The 19034-nt window shown below is 51.2% G+C and overlaps 10 protein-coding genes across 10 annotated transcripts; 5 read left to right on the top strand and 5 right to left on the bottom strand.

Moving 5' to 3' along the window:
* Positions 1-282: 282 nt before the first annotated feature.
* Positions 283-1359, top strand: ABOM_001041 (uncharacterized protein; the record flags this gene model as incomplete). Its single annotated transcript, XM_022528171.1, has 3 exons — positions 283-471; positions 535-836; positions 897-1359. Coding segments are annotated over 3 exons (954 nt in total), but the record flags the coding sequence as incomplete, so codon positions are not given.
* A 695-nt stretch (positions 1360-2054) lies between these two features.
* On the top strand, positions 2055-2699 carry ABOM_001040 (uncharacterized protein; the record flags this gene model as incomplete). Its single annotated transcript, XM_022528170.1, has 1 exon — positions 2055-2699. One exon carries the CDS (start codon positions 2055-2057, stop codon positions 2697-2699), a length of 645 nt encoding a protein of 214 aa, XP_022393963.1.
* A 1112-nt stretch (positions 2700-3811) lies between these two features.
* On the bottom strand, positions 3812-5429 carry ABOM_001039 (uncharacterized protein; the record flags this gene model as incomplete). Its single annotated transcript, XM_022528169.1, has 8 exons — positions 3812-4130; positions 4205-4496; positions 4556-4716; positions 4766-4856; positions 4904-4994; positions 5047-5072; positions 5172-5215; positions 5287-5429. Coding segments are annotated over 8 exons (1167 nt in total), but the record flags the coding sequence as incomplete, so codon positions are not given.
* Positions 5430-6046: 617 nt separating this feature from the next.
* On the bottom strand, positions 6047-6971 carry ABOM_001038 (RraA family protein; the record flags this gene model as incomplete). The annotated part of the gene is made up of 3 exons (XM_022528168.1): positions 6047-6331; positions 6442-6612; positions 6708-6971. Coding segments are annotated over 3 exons (720 nt in total), but the record flags the coding sequence as incomplete, so codon positions are not given.
* Positions 6972-7526: 555 nt separating this feature from the next.
* On the top strand, positions 7527-8615 carry ABOM_001037 (Ldh family oxidoreductase; the record flags this gene model as incomplete). The annotated part of the gene is made up of 1 exon (XM_022528167.1): positions 7527-8615. The coding sequence occupies one exon, from the start codon at positions 7527-7529 to the stop codon at positions 8613-8615; it is 1089 nt and encodes a 362-aa protein (XP_022393977.1).
* A 351-nt stretch (positions 8616-8966) lies between these two features.
* Positions 8967-10726, bottom strand: ABOM_001036 (uncharacterized protein; the record flags this gene model as incomplete). The annotated part of the gene is made up of 5 exons (XM_022528166.1): positions 8967-9538; positions 9600-9946; positions 10002-10213; positions 10267-10443; positions 10499-10726. Coding segments are annotated over 5 exons (1536 nt in total), but the record flags the coding sequence as incomplete, so codon positions are not given.
* A 592-nt stretch (positions 10727-11318) lies between these two features.
* Positions 11319-12215, top strand: ABOM_001035 (uncharacterized protein; the record flags this gene model as incomplete). The annotated part of the gene is made up of 1 exon (XM_022528165.1): positions 11319-12215. The coding sequence occupies one exon, from the start codon at positions 11319-11321 to the stop codon at positions 12213-12215; it is 897 nt and encodes a 298-aa protein (XP_022393999.1).
* A 75-nt stretch (positions 12216-12290) lies between these two features.
* On the bottom strand, positions 12291-14601 carry ABOM_001034 (Zn(II)2Cys6 transcription factor; the record flags this gene model as incomplete). The annotated part of the gene is made up of 6 exons (XM_022528164.1): positions 12291-12843; positions 12894-13212; positions 13264-13701; positions 13758-14022; positions 14087-14440; positions 14494-14601. 6 exons carry the CDS (start codon positions 14599-14601, stop codon positions 12291-12293), a joined length of 2037 nt encoding a protein of 678 aa, XP_022394041.1.
* Positions 14602-15678: 1077 nt separating this feature from the next.
* ABOM_001033 (copper acquisition factor BIM1-like domain-containing protein) lies at positions 15679-16640 on the bottom strand (the record flags this gene model as incomplete). The annotated part of the gene is made up of 3 exons (XM_022528163.1): positions 15679-16247; positions 16306-16377; positions 16439-16640. 3 exons carry the CDS (start codon positions 16638-16640, stop codon positions 15679-15681), a joined length of 843 nt encoding a protein of 280 aa, XP_022393996.1.
* Positions 16641-17555: 915 nt separating this feature from the next.
* Positions 17556-18316, top strand: ABOM_001032 (uncharacterized protein; the record flags this gene model as incomplete). The annotated part of the gene is made up of 3 exons (XM_022528162.1): positions 17556-17688; positions 17749-18134; positions 18203-18316. The coding sequence occupies 3 exons, from the start codon at positions 17556-17558 to the stop codon at positions 18314-18316; spliced, it is 633 nt and encodes a 210-aa protein (XP_022393881.1).
* Between the last annotated feature and the right edge of the window lie 718 nt (positions 18317-19034).

Here is a 19034-nt window from a genome sequence, read left to right as displayed (position 1 = left end):
CCGTGAATTTTAGCGTCCGCGCGGCATCGATCGGGTTGCCCCGTTGATTGCCCTCGTCGTCCGTTTTACAGCCTTCGCATAAACAATTGCATTCCACCACTTTCTAACGCTGTTAACGACCCGGTCCCGTTTTTTCGTTTTTTTCTTTTTTTTATCCAACCATTATATTCCAACTTGCATTCTACGGCCTGCGGTCAGTTTCAGAGAAACTATACAAGCTTCATCCCGTCAACGATCTCTGAGCTGGTTTCCTCGTGAAGGAAGCCCTCTTCTTTGTCAGGCACCACCCTTCGTATCCCCTCACATTCCGCGATCATGAAACTAGCACGACCCTCGATCAATCCTGGGCGGACGAAAAACATCATCCATGGAGTTCAAGGATTCATCATCTTCTTAGCATGGGCTTGTACCATTGCCGTGTTCACCAAAGGTGACGGTATCGATGGTCGATCAGCCTGGTTCTGGGCTTTGGTATGCTTATCAACTCTGTTCCACGCGAGCTGACGACACGTCATACTGACAGCATTTTGATAGTGCTGGTTCAGCATCCCCGGTCTTATCTATCTCGTCGCAGTGCCTATGTGGCCGCGCGCACGCCGTTTCGGAAATGTCTATGCCTTTGCGACGGTCGACTGCCTGTATGCCGTGCTATGGTTTACTGCGTGGGTTTGCGTTGCCAGCTATGTCGCGCAGGGAAAGTCCGAGGGCAAGGACAGCAAGCAGGAGGACAAGGACAAAGACACTGACAAGAAGACTGGATGCGACAACTGGAAGTATGGCAGTGCCAGCAAATGCAACATCAGCACGGCTACTTGCATCATGGGGGTGGTCGTCTTGTACGTCTCAGATTCCGAGGTGAACAAGCTTGGGGTGTTGCTAACCTAAGATGTCTACAGTTTGCTGTTCATTGCGACCGCTTTTATGTCCTTCCGAAACGTGATGCACTTCCGCCGGACCGGAACCCTGCCAGATGCTGTGTCCGACCCTACTTTCGCGGCGCAGAGCCAGGCCGCCTTCTCGTCGAACCCCGCCCATGATTTCGAGGAAGAGGATGATTTCCGGTCTGGACGAGCCGGCGGAATGGGCTCTTCCGTCCGTTCCGACCGCGATGAGGACTACGCCCTCCTGCACCAGAGCGAGGCAGATGAATTCGGAAACCCGAACGGACGCACCGCGATGCACGGCGCCTACGACCCCACGGCTTCCAACGCCGGAGGAAGCGTCCTTCATGACTACAACACGGTCAACACCGCCACCAGCTACGGCGGTGCACATGGGCAACACTACGCACCGAACTCGGAATACGCCCCGCCGTCGGAATGGGGCATGGGCTCCAGTGTGAGCGGCTACGGACGCTAATCTATCCCCCTCGCAAAAACTCTCGACTTTGTACCTCAAATAACCATGGAGCGGTGTTGCGGCGCATACCCGTGCTGTATTGTGTTTTATTCTGGAAGTGTTTTGATACAGATGTTCTGCATATGATTGATTCTGTGTCCGGGCGATGATTGTATGCTGTGATTGATTAGAATTGAGACCCGGGCAGGTCGCATGTTCACTGATGATTCTGACGACATTCTGCTTTGTTGAAATTCCGAGCCACTTTGGGGGGCAGCCTGTTTGATTTATAATTTAGCTAGTATAACCACTTATTATGAACTAGACTATTGTTTCACCTCGACGCTACACGGTGCCTGGCCGTAACAACCAATAAGCATCCACAACCCTGTGGACAGATGGCAAAATGCCGGCAGATCCTCACCGCCTTTTGTATCAACGCTACTGTTCTGGACAACTTGCGTCCTGGACCATACTGTGAACAATCCATACAGCCTGACCTCAAGACTGTATAGGTCCTACAATACAATCCTTTCTACCTTCTAATACCGACTACACAAGGAAACCCCTCAGGTAAACCCCCCAATCCCTACATCCACCACCCAAACTAACCTATCCACCAGACCAAGAACCACCAGAGCAACCACCATCCAAAAGCATACCCAACTCAACCCCCAAAAACAACCCAATACCATCACACCTCCAAAACCCCCAAAATGGCCGACAGCATCGACATATACAACCAATACCCGGTTGTCCTAGACCCGACCTCCAAAGCCATCAACCTCTCCTCGCAGACCACAACCCCAGCCTCCGCAAACACAGTAACCACCGAGCTCACCGAGCTAAACGCCCTGCACCGCGGGCTGATCTCGCTCGACCCGCCCAACATCCCCCCGCCCCCGCTGCCCATTAACCCCAAGCGCAGCGCCCAGATCACCAAGCTCCGCGACAGCGCCAATGCCGCCTACCGCAAGGACAACCACGCCGAGGCCGTGCGCCTGTACACATACGCCATCGAGATGGGGATCGCGCGGCCCGGCTGGGAGCCGATGACTCTGGCGCGCGAGGAGCTGGCGGGCCTGTATGCGAACCGCGCGCAGGCGTACATGGCGCAGCAGGCGTGGCCGGAGGGTCTGGTGGACGCGAAGTGTAGCGTTGAGAGCAAGCCCATGGGCAATGTGAAGGCGTGGTGGAGGGCTGGGAGGTGCTTGGCGGAGATGGGCCGCTGGGATGAGGCGCAGGTGGCTATTGATAAGGGGTTGGAGTTTGAGCCGCGGAATGGCGACGGCGCGAAGGAGCTGCTGGGGTTGATGGAGGAGGTTAAGGAGGGTATGAAGAGGGCGGAGGCTTCTGCTTAGGTCTGGGATGGCTCTGGGAGTGGTTGTGACATAGGAGTGGTAGATGGGGGGTTAATGAGGGCTTGATACATCCTTGGGCTGTATTATCATGTTACTTTTTACTTATCTGCATGGCTGTTATTATGGGTTTCGTTTCGTTTGCTTAGTGAAGGCGTTGGGTTGGAATGAACTGGTCTTGATGTCTATGTCTATATCTATATACGGTAGAAGGGCAGCCTTCAGTGACCCACCAGACATTCAAAAAGAAAGATAAGGGCAAGTCGGGACAAGATAGAGAATGATTATCTATAATCAAGTACGACTTGAGGAAATCAAAAAGTAATTCCGATGCGGGGAATCGAACCCCGAGCTGCTGTGTGAGAGACAGCGATGTTAGCCATTACACCACATCGGATATTGTTGAAGAGTTTCTCTATTTTTAAACTTATAAACCAAATCACACATACAAAAATCCTGTACAGAGGATAGGAACACGTCATCTAGCGTTGGAGAGAAAGTCGTTGTAGGGTTGTATAGCTGCCATGTCGAGGCCTGTGGGATCAATTTCCCTCAAAGGAGCGCATAGATCTTTGCCATCCTCTTGCTTGTAAACCGTGTCGACACGGACCACTTCCAAACTATATACACCCGAGATATATATACCATAAATGATTTCAGGTATATATATGGTACAAACTTAGCAACCAACACAAACCCAAACATTTATCCAGACAACTTATAGCACTTGATGCACCAACGGCCTTGGACACTACTGCTTTAACAGTCCAAGGATAGTAATTAATCATAGCTGGTACGCTACTATGAAAACACTCTACTTCCAAATTGAAGACCATTCTACAATCTCTCTGATTTCATACATACATATCATGTCCCATCTACAGGGACATATAAATTTTATATCTAGGGTATATTTTCAAACACGCCCGACAGACCCACCAGTGGCCCATCGAATTCCTGCAAAAAGCCCGAAGCAACTAACTCCGACCTTCCCGCTAAACTCAGCGTGGTGGTCGATTCAGCACTGAACGTCCGACTCGATCTGGGGAGTACAAAGGAAACAAACAAACAAATAAAAAGAACTAGTCCTATGCTAGTAAACTAGTCTACCACCACTATTGTCGCTCCGCGGCATCCAGGCCAGACGACCTCCTCTCCAGGGCGTGGGGAACGTCCACGCTGCTGGTCCGCACATGATCGTACCGGCCATGGGACAAGTCGAAGGACCGCAAGCTCAGGGCTCGGACGGACTCCGGGCGGGCCTCCTGCCCGGTTTTGGACAAGGTCAAGAGGGAGATTCCGATGAAGTTGAGGAGGAAGCCGCACATCATGGAGGTGATGCTGGTCCAGTCGCTGGTGTTCAGGCCCTGGTAGAAGATGATGGAGGCGGTGAGGGTGCAGGTTGTGAAGCCGACGTAGTACATTGCGTTTACTCTGTGGTATGTATTAGTATATGTATATATATACTTTGAGTAGGCGTAATATGTTGGTGGATGCTGAATACTTACAGCGACGCGGGGAATTCGCCCATTGCTTTGTTGAGGTAGTTCATCTGGGTTAGTGTGGTGACTACCAGGACCAGGGAGAAGACGTAGGTGGATGCGTGGGTGAACTGGTTGTCGCCGGCGAAGGTGAGCTTGATGGCGATTCCGAAGGCCTTGACAGACATCACGGATATGGATCCCACGGTGGAGCAGATCGATAGATAGACAAGCGGATTCGTTCGGCCCAGTCGCGGGGCGACTTTGTAGATCATGTAGCTGGCGAAAACGGTGACGAGGGTACAGTAGATGAGGAAGCCTTGAATGACGCTATTAGTATGTTTGTCCATACCCGGGGGTAAGTATGGGCAAGCCAACCTGGCTGAATGGCGAGGTGCAGGATCTCCTCAATGGTCTGGATGTCCCTGTCGCCGGGTGCATGGAGGACAAGTAATACCGATCCTAACAGGCAGATGGCGGCGCCGAGCTTGCCAAGCACTTGGATATTCTCGTTGAGGAAGTATGCGCCCATTAAGGCACTGGGATTGATTAGCGTGGGGAATACGATTGAGAACCATATGAGCTCACCTGATAAGTACGCTGAGCGCCCCGAGCGGAGTGACCAGCACTGCTGGGGCAAAAGCGTACGCGGCGGTGTTCATGAGTTCTCCCGATATCACTGTACTCGTCAGACTCTGGCGATGATAGCTCGACTAATACCCTTACGGATGGTCATCCCACACCACCATAGCGGGCTTCGCAGATATTCAAACCCCTCTCCACTGAAGCCATATTTCTCCGCCGCTTGTACAAGGCCCTAGTCGACTGTGTCAGGTATTTGGTTCCTTCCGATGCGATCCGCGGCGTACCTTCTTGGTGATGACATAGCTTGAGCCTGTCCATTGCGACCGTCAGCAGCCTATTCAAGAGTGTACTGCCGGGCAGTAATTTTTTAATAAAAACAAGAAGACAGGAAATATAAAAACGCACATACCAATTGCCAAAGAAGCCAGCACCGCCAGTGCAAGGCCAATAAATCTATTCAAGAGCAGGGGAATGAGCGGCCGGAACAAGAAACAGATCGGAAGTGCGGCCACGGAATAACGTACTTATCATGTGCTCCCATGCTCACCAAAGCCGTCAGACATTGGACTTGGAGAAAATAATTGGGAGGATTAATGTGAGTGGGCGAGGCGAGATGACCGAGTGCACCAGCAGGGGAGGTTGAGTTTGTTTCACTTAATCGGCGCGGCTCGAATGCGGGATCACAGCCACAGTCCAGGCACCAGCGCTAGTATCAAGTAGTCAAGGAATTTTTCTATTTATTCCGTACCAAACATTGCGATCTTCTGGGAAGCTCCACCGTAAGATTATTCGCACAAACCTATTATCTAAGTATCTGCATTTGTCCCGTTTGACTTGGGTTGTTGTTTCTTTCAAGGTCTGACAACCTTATCTTTACCCACATTCTTTGCTGATTGGTTCCGTTTACACTTTCCTCGGCTGTGATTCGTTGCTCGTGTGACGCGGGCCTTAACCTTATCGATAAGCTCATTTCGGTTTATTGACGCCGAAAGTTATTTTGATGCATAATGTGGCTATTTAACAAAACAAGACAAAGCACCTGATATGGATATACCTAAATACCTATATTATACTGGGGTTTACCGAGTATGTGTACCGCACGATACCGTTTGTACCGGACAGTCTTGTACTGGCCCTAATCCCCTGAATTCTCTTAATAGCCCACTATGTAGCTAAAGGCAATGGCAACTTATACTCACACATGAGAAGTACACACACATATTCTTGCCCTAACTACCCACCGATCAACAACACATCTCCCCAGAGACCCCGAACTAAAACAAACTATCCCCGATGCTTCCTACTCGCCTCAACAAAACTCACCCCCTCCTTAATATCCGCCGAGATCTTCTCATCGGCAGCAACCTGCCTCTCCATAAGTGGTAGCACCTTCTCCGCCAACTCCCTCGGCAAACAAACCACGCCATTCAAGTCCGCAACGATGTAATCACCGGGACTCACCACTAGTTCTTTGCCCGCTGCCTCGTCCTGGACCGTGACGGGGACGTCCACGGCACTCACTTTGACACTTCCGTAGGGTGGTGCGGTGCCTACGTCTCGCGCGAAGACCTGTCCTAGTTAGTATCATAGTAGACTAGATGGATACCCACAGTATCCAAAAACGAACGGTGCATAAAAGCAACGAGGTAAAAAAAAAGAAAAGAAAAGATAATACAAACCGGAAACCCCAACCCTCTCTGTTCACCCAAATCCCGAAACCTGCCATCAACCACAACCCCCACGGCGCCCCTCGCCTTCGCCCTCGTAGACATCAGCCCCCCATAAACGGCATTCGACGTGCTACGTGGCGAGGAGACGAAGATTACTGCCCCCTCAGGGACAGTGTCAATCTACTCATACCCCTCGAATCAGCACACTTGTAATCTCATATACTGGCGACCAGCATATATCTCTGTACCGCAAGGTAATCAGTAGTGATACGTACATAATGACCCTCATACTTCGGAGCTGGATCGTCCAACGGCACGTATTGGACAGTGTAGGCCGGCCCCACGATCTTAGTGGGTCCCTTTTGGCGTCTGGGAGACCACATCGTTAGGTTTGGGAGGAAGCCGGTGTTTGGGTGGGAGAGCTTGAGGAGGGCGTCGCTTATGTCGCATCTTATTTTTCTCTTTGTTTTAGTACTTGTTGATGCAATTGAGGGAGAGAGCTTACGTTGTGTAGGGTTTGAGGGATTGGATTGTTGGGTCTGGCATTTCGGGACGGAATTAGGGCTTTGGTGTGATGTGGTGTTTGTTGGTATCAGATTGATTATTGTGGATGTTAGGACTTGTATCTCTGAGATAGATAAATTGCCTATTGTTTTCAGGCCTGGGTGTGGTTACAATGGTTCTTATGTCGGTGGATATGTCATTCATTGCATGGACAGGGTACTCGGGACGATGTCAACAGCGCCAGGATTCGGATTGATGTAGCCGAGTTCCCCAGGACGTTTTCCGGGGTGACGATCAGACAATCAGTCATGGTAGCAATAGGTCGATCCACAGTACAATTCCCTCACTCTCGTTGGTAGAATCCATGTTGAACCTGTCGAGATTGCGCTCGGGGAGATACCGCGGAAACTCCCCGGGAGATAAATCGCCCAATGTATATTTAATTACCTGAGTTAACATTATAATAATATACAATATTAGTATATTACCAGAAAATCAGAACAATATTCTCACCGCACAACACTCGCCCAATTCTATCATTCCCTTACACACCATCCACTCCACCAAACCAAACAACACGAATATCAAAAATGTCCGACCCAACCGCCCAAACTATAAACATCACCCCAACCTCGGCCACAGCCCTAGCAAAAGCAATCCTCACCTCTCATGGCGTGCCCGCAGACAGAGCCGACCTCATCGCCACAGCACTAACCCTCGCCGACCTGCGCGGCGTCGACACGCACGGCATAAACCGTCTCCCAGGGTACATTGCACGTCTCCAAGCTGGAGTGGTCGCGCCCGCCCCGGAGCTATCATTCGACACCAAAACACCGACCATGGCGCTCCTGGACGCCAAAAACACCTTCGGCTTCGTCGCCGGCAGCATGGCTATCGACCAGTGTGTCGAGATGGCACGCACCTACGGGATGGGCATGGTCGCCGTCCGCAACAGCAACCACTACGGCATGGGGGCTACGTACGTGCTCCGTGCGATCAAGCAGGGGCTCGCTTGTTTCGCGTACACGAATGCGAGTCGGGCCATGCCGCCGTGGGGCGGTGTGGAGGCGCTGCTGGGGACGTCGCCGTTTGCGGTGGGGGTTCCTGGCGGCGCGGAGGGGGACTTTGTCCTGGATATGTCGCCTTGTGTGGCAGCCCGGGGCAAGATGCGGAAGGCTGCGCGACGCGGGGAGTCGATCCCCGAGGGGTATGCGCTGGATGCGCAGGGACGGCCGACGACGGATCCGGTGGCGGCGTTGGAGGGGGGCGTGGTTTTGCCGATCGGGGGGCCCAAGGGGAGTGGGCTGGCCATGATGATGGATATCTTTGCCGGCGTGATGAGTGGGTCGGCCTTTGCGGGGGGTGTCAATGATCAGTATAAGGAGATGGAGAGGCCGCAGGGGGTTGGGCATTGGTTTCTGGTGTTTCGGCCGGACGTGTTTCTTGATGGTGGAGTGGAGGAGTTCCGGGAGCGTATGGATACGTTGCTGAGGACTGTTAGAGGTGCCAAGAAGGCAGAGGGCTTTGAGAGGATCTATGTTAGTGGCGAGATGGAGGCAGAGGTCGAGGAGAAGAGGAGGACGGAAGGCATTCCTTTCACCAAGGCGGAGGTCGATGCCTTGCATTATTTGGGGTTGCAGTCTGGGGTGCAGATTAAGATGGAGGAGGTGAGGAAGTAAGTTTTAACTGTAGTTGTTGTGCTAATAGAGATCTTTGATGTGCTATAGGACGAGCTACCTTCGCTAGAGATAGATTATATGTACGTTCATCCACCATGCTGTGAACCGGGGAGGTTGGAGCTTGTTGAGGTGCTTATTGAAGCCGGAGCAAATTTGTTGCCCGTTAACCATAGTGGCCAAACTCCTGTAGCACTGGTAATGCAGCAGGGATATGAGGACGTGGTTCAGGCGCTGTTGTCACATATGTAGGCATTTACGCTGGTTCATCTTTGATTAAAAAATCATATATCATGACATAGCGCTATTCATAGTTTCCAATCATTCTCCATCATAAATAACTAGCCCATTCCCCTAGGTAATGAATCTAAACATAGGACTATTATCCGCCAACTCAGTAACGTCAACCGCAACGCCAGGCTCTGGCTTCCCAAACTTCCGGTCTCGATAGTTATTAAGCGCCCTCAAAATCAAGCTGTTTCCCAGTGCAATGACAGCCGTCGCAATTGCAAGCCCCATGCAGATAAAATGTCCCTTCCGGAACTCGGGGCCTTCATTTGAGGGGTAAAACCACGAGCCGGCAATACTGCCCAAGTTTCCCAGCGCTGTGTAAAAGCCCATGCCGATGGCCCGTTTGGTTTCGTTACCGAAATTGTTGGCGGCCCAGGCGTGGGATGGCGGGTAGGTTGCGTAGACACAGGCGACAGCGATGCAAACACAGGCGTACTTGCCCTTTAGTTGGTGCTCAGGGAGGGTGGCCAGAAGGGCGTAGGCTATTGTGGCTACTATCATGAGAATTGTAATGTGAATGCCACGTTCTTTGAAACGGTCGGAGGAGTAGGAGGTTGCGAGCATGAGGGCGAAGGCTACGGCGTACGGCGGGACGGTCATTAGGTTTGCGGTGGCGGGCTTGGAGTAACCAAGGTCTAGCGACTGAGTTAGATGTGATCGCTTCTGCGAAGGAGACTTTTCATGGGGGCCGCATACTGCTGATAATAGTGGGCAAGAAGCCAGAAATGGACGACAGCAAGGCGGCGGTGGGGAGATACACGGCCGCCTGCACGTATAACCTCCAGTCGGTGAAGACCCAGAGGACATGCTTTTTCTGGATTTTGCCTGCCTTATCAAAGGACTCATTCTTGTAGCGAGCCTCGGCAATTTCCTGGTCCCGGCCAGAGAAGCGTGAGTTGGCCGTAGGGCGATCGGGAAGCCAGTACAGGCAGAATAGACCGAGACAGAAGCAAGGAAGGGCTTCAATTAGGAAGAGCCATTTCCAGTTCGGGACGGAACCGTCAATATGGCCAATGCCGAAAGCGATAAGCCCACCAAATGCACTAGAAGTCGGTTAGCCTCCGTAAAGCCCAGGAAGGATTGTGTTTCCATGCTGACCCGGCGACGGCTGTAGGTCCAAGGAACCAGAAGACGCGCATACCCATCTCCGTCCGGTGGTACCAGAGCGAGAGGTAGTATACGATACCGGTGCCGAAAAGGCCTTCGAATACTCCGATGAAGATTCTGCAGACCAGCGCACCCGCTAGGTTGAACGCTGTACATTGCAGCATGCTAGTCACTGCCCATCCGCAGACCCCAAACGCAATCCACTACTTTTTGTGAGCTGATCGCTATCCATGACATTCATCAGCAGGTAACAAACCTTGGAAGGAGGAAACACCCGGTATCCGATACACCCAGGTACTTGGAATAGTACAAGACCGACATAAAATATCATGACAACTAATTGCCACTGGGTTGAGGACAGCTTTCCATCACCGGGACCAACACCATGATGGACTGTATTGTGGCCTTGACTGTACCCATAAAGCTTTGCATTCTGTAGTATGCATAGTCAGTTTAATGTAAGAAACATTCAACGTAGCACCTCTTACAGCAACATTTCCGCGATCAAGATACTCGAAGAAATACAAAGCTGAAATCGTCGGAAGAATGATACAGTCAAGTTTTCGCAGATAGCGCTTTTGGGCCGTAGCCCACCCCGGATCATCGGAGTAGCGGACCTCTTTTTCGCCCTGCATGTCCCTAACGTCGGTAGAGAGGGATTCGACATGTGCACCGTCGGCGTTGTTGCCCATGGTGAAGATGATAAGAGAACTGGGCTGGGTCACACGTACCGCAAATTATATATGGGAAAGAGATAAGCGGGCGGATGTAACATTCTTCCCAGACCCACAGACAGAAGAGTCGTCTTAATATATGCGCTACATGAGCAATGGCAGGGGTTCGATGGCCCTAGCATGTGGTGGGGGTTGGTATCGCCGTTCATGCGATAGATAGTCGTCGTCCCTTCCAGACCGCTACCGTCCTACGGTTATTTCCCCGGCGATCCCCCAGACGAGCCAAGAATGAATATTTGTGGGGGAAGAGTGTTAAGAATGAACAATGTATGAGCTTGAGGGGAGTTAGGGCTTTCCCCGGATCGCTGATAGCTTCCCTGCGACGTCACGTCCACGGCCATTCTCCCGGCGAATTTCCGGGCGAATTTCCGGGATCCGTATCCAGATGAAAGCGACCCGCAGATTAACATCGAATCATTATCGAACCGGGTTATAATAAATAAGATCACGAGGTAAATACCAGACGCATGGCAGTGACCAGCTTCGAAAACCCAGATTCGATAAAGAGAACAGGTTCACTTGGACTGCTTGAATTCGAAATTCGATCAATAAGGCTTGCTCTATCTTTGATACTATGGGATCTATCGAGGTTGGCAATATTCCACCCCCAGGGGCTTGGGATAGCCACGTTCACATTGTGGACGAAGATCAATTCCCATTGCACCCACTACATCCCTTCCGGCCTAAAAAAGCGCCGTTGTCTAGTCTACAAGCTTTTCACCGCAGCCTGGGCATTCAGCATGCATGCCTGATTGCATTCTCCGTCTATCATACAGACTACAGCTCCATCCTGGATGCTCTTTCACGCCTTGGTAAAGGCCGCGCAGTTGCTTGCATCGACCCAAGCACCGTCTCGGATGAGGAGCTGCAACAGCTACACGACGCCGGCGTACGTGGCATCCGCCTCAATATGCGCACCAGGGGTGATCCGCTGAACAAGGCTGCAGTGCTAGCAGCGGCTGACCGTGTGCGGCCATTTGGATGGGTCATCCAGGTGTACATCGCCTTGGAGCAGATCGTCGAGTTTGCGCCCCTGGTGCCGCAGATCGGCCTCCCAGTTGTCATCGACCATATTGGGGCGCCGGACCAGGCTCGTGGGCCAGGCAGGCTGCAACCGGGGTACGCTGAATTGATCGATTTGCTCCGCACGGGGCAGGTATGGACCAAACTGAGCGGCACATACCGTTTTCCTAATCTTCCTGATCTCGACGAGTACGTGGCCGACATCTTGCGGACAGCACCGGACCGAGTTGTCTGGGCGAGTGACTGGCCGCACAGCGGGGGCGTGGAGGCCAACCCGGGAGGAGATCGCAAGAATGTGCAAGAATACCGGCAGGTTGATGATGCAGCATTCATAGCTAGATGTAGACAGTGGTGTCGAGATGTCGAAGGCGGGACTGGAGAACAATTGGCCCGCAAGATATGGGTAGAGAACCCAAGAAAGCTATGGCAGTGGGATGACGATGAATGAGCAGACGTTGAACAATATTATGGATGTACATAATGGAATAATGAAATCAATTATTCATTTCTGTTGGGAGTACGATTATGCTGAGGGGAAGAAGCATTCTCCCCCGGAGTCCATAACACCATATTGAGTTTCAGGAAAGCAATCTAATAAGGTGAAACCGTCAAGATCCGTACTTCCGCGGTTCAGGTTAGTGCTGTAGCCCACGTCAATGTCCGGATACGGAAAAGCCGGCAGATAGTTTCTAGCCAACGGAGTTTGCCCGGTGGGCGCACACGCGAGTCTAGCATCGGGCACATTCGTTGCATCGGCTCTGAGGCTGTTAGTGATGATATGTAGGCTCCGCTGTACCACCGGACATGCTGTAGTCCCCTGCCTTAGAGCCTGAAGGAATGTCTGTATCTTGACTTGGGCGTCGAAGTCTCCCTTCTTCACATCTTGCATCAGGACGGACGCGCCGGTGTAGATGCAATAAGACATAAGGTAAGTGATTCGAGTGAATCCAAAGCTCCTCTCAAAGAGAAGCAAGAGTTTCTCGATACTATCTGAAGCTGCGCGGCAAGCGGCGTGATGCGTCGGAATGTAATAAAAAGGTCGATGTAGTAGAATAATGGTAGTATAATACAATAAGCTGTCAAACGATTAGCGACATTGCAAAGGAAGCGCCTGACGAGGGCTCACTTTTGCGTGATAATATGAGGCGGGGGACAAACTTGGGGTAAGTTGTCCGGATCATATCGTAAATGCACAGGCGACTGTTCTCTCCAGTGGTCGAGTCTCTCTTGGATTCTGTTTAACGCTTCATCCATGTTGATATTTCCGCGGCGGGAGTACAATTGAAGGATGATGTCATTCAATATAACTGCAAGTTTGCATACGTTTTGAAAACTTGAAACCAAATGGGACTTCATCGGCGGATATTCCGCTGGGGGTGCCTTATCGGGACTGATTTGATCACCATAGTACGGTGCCCATAGGTCGTTCTCTGCCGAATCATCCACTAAAGACGGTTAGCGTGTGATGCTTATGAGATGTCGAGGCCAGTACTGACAAAGCTCCGGACACCGATCGAATGGCAACTCCTGGAGAATGGGCATCCGTCCAAGAAATAAGCTTATGGCTTTATCCCAGAAGTAGCAGCTCCAGAAAAGGCGTCGGCGGATCTCCAAATCCTCCGCAGTCAGGTGTCCAAGCGTAGCGATCTTAGTCGTGCTGTGGTGGAGTCCCAGGTCGCTAACCATGCGAAAAGCCATGCCGCTGTACAGCCATGCTTGAGATATTGAACCCCAAGCGAGCTCGCGAGCGCTGAGCTGAAGGAGACCCTGAGCAGTGGGAATGCTGCTGGGATTATGTATTTCGGTGCCCAGGAGAAGACGTGCTCTTGAGATCAAGAGTTCGCTTATTTGGTGATCGTCAAATCGTGCCGCGTGAGCACACATGACAACGACTAGAAAGGGAGAATAGCATGGTCCACTGATAGCCATATCTCCTGCAATAGAGTTAAGTTAGACTCGCTTTCTGCAAAGGAGTAATTTTGTGGCTCACGCATGAACGCTGGGCGATAGACCCAGTTGAACATCGGCGCAATCCACGTCCAATGGATTTGAAGGAGTTTCGATATCATCTGCCGAGGGATGTCGGTTTGAATCGCCGCATTTCCTAAGGCGAATTCCTCCCAGGTTCTCGACTCGAGAGCAGCTGAAGTGAGCAGTGACCGGGCGTCGGACATGGACGAATGTGAGTCATTTACGTTTGTTGATTCTGCCGGTGGTGGCGCGTGGACGGCGGATGTAGGACCATAGTAGCAAAGCTATCCAAATAGCTACCCGGTCAATGGACATACAAGGGGCTTTCTGCATGGGAGACTTCCGTACCTTTCCATTTTCATCGAGACTGAGATCCGAAAGTAACACCGACTCCGGCGCCGTGTCGGATTCAGAAGCCACCTGTGTAGTCGAGCTCGCCTCGGCGTGAGAAGCGTTATCAAAACTGGTATCGACTGAGGGTGAATTGGGGATATGCCGCTCGATTGGAAATGTATGCTGAGCCAAGTTTGCCTCTCTTGCCTCGTGCAACGCGACACGCAGCTCGGCGATGGTTTGCTCAGTCTCTTGTAACCTCTTGGCCATGGCAAGGATCTGCGACATGGGTGGGGCCTTTTCATAGCGACACTCCACGCCATAGACCTCGCAGGTCTTGCATCCCGGCTGTGTGCCATCGCATCTTGTCTGCATGAGGTGAGCGACAGGTGATGAGAATGTCGATTAAGGATCGAACCAACCTTTCTCACCCGGCAGTTGGCGCATGTCAAACCACGTTTCGACCGATTCACTCTGTCATGCCCATCGAGTCTTGATGCGTTATCGTTGGTCTGTCGTGATTTTGGCATTCTTGCGGACAGAATGGTGTGGATGATAAGGGGGAGAAGAAAGACAGGGAAAAGGAAAAAATAGTGAGGCGAAATACAAGGATCACGAAATAGTGCATAGGGGCAGAAAAGCTGTCAAGCCCAATACTGGTAAGATTTACCTGAATTAACCTCAACTCGCATAAAAGCGGGGTTTCTCTCCATATTCTTAATCAAAGTCATGCGGCTGATCCAGTGATCCCCTATACTCCGAATATTCCATTCTTTAGTCCCCAGGCCAGCCTACAGTTTAGCCAAAACCATCTCCCGAACCCTTACCTACGAACTCCCTCACTATTCGTTCCCCAGATGCTAATTAAATGCCTCGTGGAGTATAAATATATGCGTAGGACGTCATAACAAGACAGGGATCTACGTAAGCTCCCAGAAACATCCACCAGGAGCCTCCTTTCATGTACCCCATACTAATATAAAGTACTATACTGGCCGATCTATGATGCGATGGGCTCCACCTCCCACGGCCGATGGCTACCATATCGAGTATAGAAGTTCAGATGATGTATCTCCTATGATCCCTCCCCCGGTGTAGGCCCTGTACTCTTAGATAAGACGAATTGGCAGAGTTTTCTCGTGATTACTACGTGGGAGCGGCTATTGCGGGTTGACAAAAGGTTGCATTCCGACCGACCCGCGGAAATAACCCGGTAACGTGACACCCGCATATCGTCCACATAAACACTACTGCTTACCCTCCAGTTGGTTGAGGAATGCTTGGGACGGAGACAGGAGGCTGGGAAAAATAGCCGACCAGTTAGCTGTCATGGATCAGCCAAGTATACTACTATATTTCCCCCAAGTTGGTGCCCTGTTTTATTGAATTAAGAAAAGAGTGTTATTATTCTGATGTTCATCAAGCAACTATCGCACAACTCATTCAACCCATGGTACCTCGAGGTACTGGAGAAGAAAAGTAACATAATAAGGGTGTCATTCAACCATTCATATCACATCGTATAGAAGTCATCAGGGGAATCTCCTTCCAAAAGGTCTACCCCAACCCCCTACCCACAAGAAGGACAGCCCATGTCTACACCAGATCTATCGAATCTTCCGAAGACCCTCGTCATCCACCTTTGGATTAACAGTAGCAGTCTCGGCCCAATCCACGTTCCTAACAGACGCCTTCTGACGATAAGAGCGATACTTCTGCAAGAACCTTCTATATCCGAACAGAACTGCAAGGGCAATCGCCACAGCTGCCACACAACCAACCACGATACCAGCGATAGCGCCTCCAGAAAGACCCGAGCTTGACTCCTTTGTACTCGAGTCCTTGGAGGACGAGCTAGATGATCCGGCAGTGGCAGTGGCACCAGCGGTAGCCGTGGTACTTGTGACAGCGGTGAACTCATCCGCTGTGACGTTGAAACAAGGCACTTGAGTTGTGAACTTGCTGGCAGCGACGTATCTAACATCGGCGCAGGCATAGTAGGTTTCATTCTTGTCAGTTTCAAAGTCTGAGGTGTACTTGATTTGGAAGGTAGCGTTCATTCCTTCTTCGACATCGATGGAGGGGTTGGGGACGGGATAGCATTCGTGGCCTGGCTCGATGTCCTTGATGCGTGATCCGTCAATGAATGACTCGAAGTCATCATTGGTGCTAGGGTCTGAATAAGAATTAGCTTGGATGACCTGTATACTCAGGAGGCGGGATGTGTGACATACCGCTTTTGTGAGAGATTGCGATCTGAACGTTCCACGATTCGTCTTGGATGACGAGTGCGAGTTGACCATTGACTTGAAGCACGCACACTCATTAGCAACCTGGTCAATATCTTGGTGCTCAAAGGGGACTCACCCATAGGGAAGTCGGTTCGGTTCGTGGCGCCAGAGGACGAGCCACACGGAGCCGTGTTATCATAGGCGGCGCCCCAGGTACGATCTGGCGGCCACATGAAAGCCACAGGGCCCATATCTTTGGCTGCGTCTTCGCCATGGGCCCATGCGCCAATGGCGGAGGACAAGGCCACAAGAGGCACAAAGCTACTCTTCATGATCATGTTGGGGGACACCTGCTGAAGCTTTCCAGAGCCTTGGAAGTTGACTGGGAGGGTATGGAGTTCTTCGGGAAGAGGACAGGGACGTTCATAACCGCGCTACTTATAAGCCTGCAGCAGTCGACTCACTGCCATCCACTCTTGCAAATCTCGGAGATCCGATAAACGGCCCAACCTGCATGTGTCACAATGCCATGTGTGTCCACCCGCCAAGGAACGAGTTCATTTGATGAAAGCCCCGCTCAGGTCTCCGGCATTTTGCAGCCGAGAATTCATTCACCGGAAACTCTGGCATGGCTGTCCGTGGTGGAATGATACCTGGGAGTCATGGCCATTACGCGAAAATTAGTTTCGCCCAAGTCGCCAAGAAAAAAATAGATTAATGATCCTGTAAACAAAGCGTGCCAGGCGCAAGCGAAGGCCGGATTGGATCAGATAAGATCAATCAGATAAGATGGTGGGTGGGGCCCGGGCTCATTAATTTTTCTAGCGCTCTTGGAGTTACATCGTTTTTACCACGAATAACTTCTGATTAGTCCAACGCAGGGTCTTAGAGGGTCCTTTCCACATCTCTCCTCTTATTACCCTGTCGGCATATTCCGTGGCTCCAGTGAGACACTATTCCAGGACTGGGAATCGGACCCGAGGGGTCTTGAGGCCCCGAACGGTCGTACGACATTTTCGTTCTCTTTTGTTTTTCCTGTTCGTTTGTGTACTTTGGATACGATACTGTTCCATCACGGAAAGGAGCGCAACCGGAATGTGATTCTACCTTCTTCGCAGGGAGAAGGATGTATAAGTAGGCGCTAAACTTCCCAGTCCCTCACTATCTTTGCCCACCATCCATCTTTAGCCTTTTCAATTACTTAGCACTTGCCACTCTTTTCGTGCGTCCCTCGTTCATTCGCCAAACCAACCATGCATCTTCCTACTCTCGTCACTCTCGCCTGCATGGCTGTTAGCGCCAGTGCGTTCCAATACCCAGACTTTGTCCCATTGCACCGTCGCCAGGACCCCGGCACTCCCGAGTACGAGTGCCACGCAAACTGCGGTGAGTTCTGCTTTTTTTATGGATTGAAAGTATCCTGTAGCCATGAACTAATCCAACCAGGGGGAGTAATTACCGCTGCTCGTAAAGAGGGCTACTGCGATACCGACACCTTCAAAACTGAGTTATCTGACTGTCTCAATTGTGCCCTCAAGTACGACATCTGGAAGTATTACGGCTCGTCCGTTTCCAAGGCTGCTACTGGATGTGGTGTGGACGCCACCCCTGTCGAAGCGTCCTCCACTACAACTACGGCCGCTGCTAGCGCCAGCGCCACTGAAACCGGAAACTCAGACACTTTATCCCCGTCTTCCCCGTCGACTGACACTGCTGCAACCCAGGGTGCAACCTCTGCTGCTTCTAGCGTTGCGCCTAGCTCTAGCGGTGCGGTTAGCTCGACACCCGCTGCATCTACCGTGGTGTCCTCTGCGACGCCCTCTCAGAACGCGGTAAGATTTTCGTCGTTTTCTTTTTTGCCGAGCTAGTACGTGGTACCCTACTAACTCGCTTCTCATAGACTGGCGGTGCTTCGCCGAGTGTCAGCTTATTCCCTGGAGCTGCTTCTACTATTTCCCACGATGGACTGCTGCTTAGTGTGCTTGCTGGATGCCTTGCCGTGGCTTTTTTGTAAAGGAATCTTGACTATTTCATACGATGCCGCCAAGCGAGCCGATAAAGAAGAATAACGAGACTGTACTCTACTGTGAATATCTACAGGGTGTTGAAGCTATGCGGGGGTGGAAGCGAGTGGCGATAGTAATTAATTAATTTCCGGAATTACAGTAATTTGATCCACTCTAATAGAATAGTACATGGCAGTAGTGGAACCTTCAAGATATGTCGGGACGATGTTGGCTCGAAAAGCCGATTTCCGATTTAAAATAGCACTCTTGCTTCGTGATGCAACATGAACAGAGCTATACAAAGACCTCTATGCCCTATAACTTGATGTATCACATAGGACAGGGCCTGCGTGCAGTGTGCAACATCGTACATGAGGGATGCTACCCCGACAAGCCCTGACCGAATCCCTTCATCTCAGCTCTCAGTCTCCACTGGTCGGAGCTCGAGAAGGACCCGCCACGACAAAGGACGTCCCGCTTTTTGGTTTTTTAATTACGTTCGGGCTTCGCTTCCGGCTCTTCGTTAATAGCTACTAGTTTTATGGACCCACATTTTGAGAATTTTATCTGATCCGAGCCTGTGATTCTCCGTTAGCGTGCTTGCTGTGCTCGGAGCAGGCCGGGACATGTTGGTCTCATATAGCTGTGCCCTTATCAACCGGGATTGTGATGGTTACTTTAAGAATGGTCGGACCTTGGACATAAGCAGGCGCGCTGAATATATAT

This window comes from Aspergillus bombycis, assembly GCF_001792695.1.
Source record: "Aspergillus bombycis strain NRRL26010 chromosome Unknown contig00004, whole genome shotgun sequence".
NCBI lineage: Eukaryota > Fungi > Ascomycota > Eurotiomycetes > Eurotiales > Aspergillaceae > Aspergillus > Aspergillus bombycis.
The sequence above is the reverse complement of the archived record's forward strand: the minus strand, read 5'-3'. Positions and strand labels throughout refer to the sequence as shown.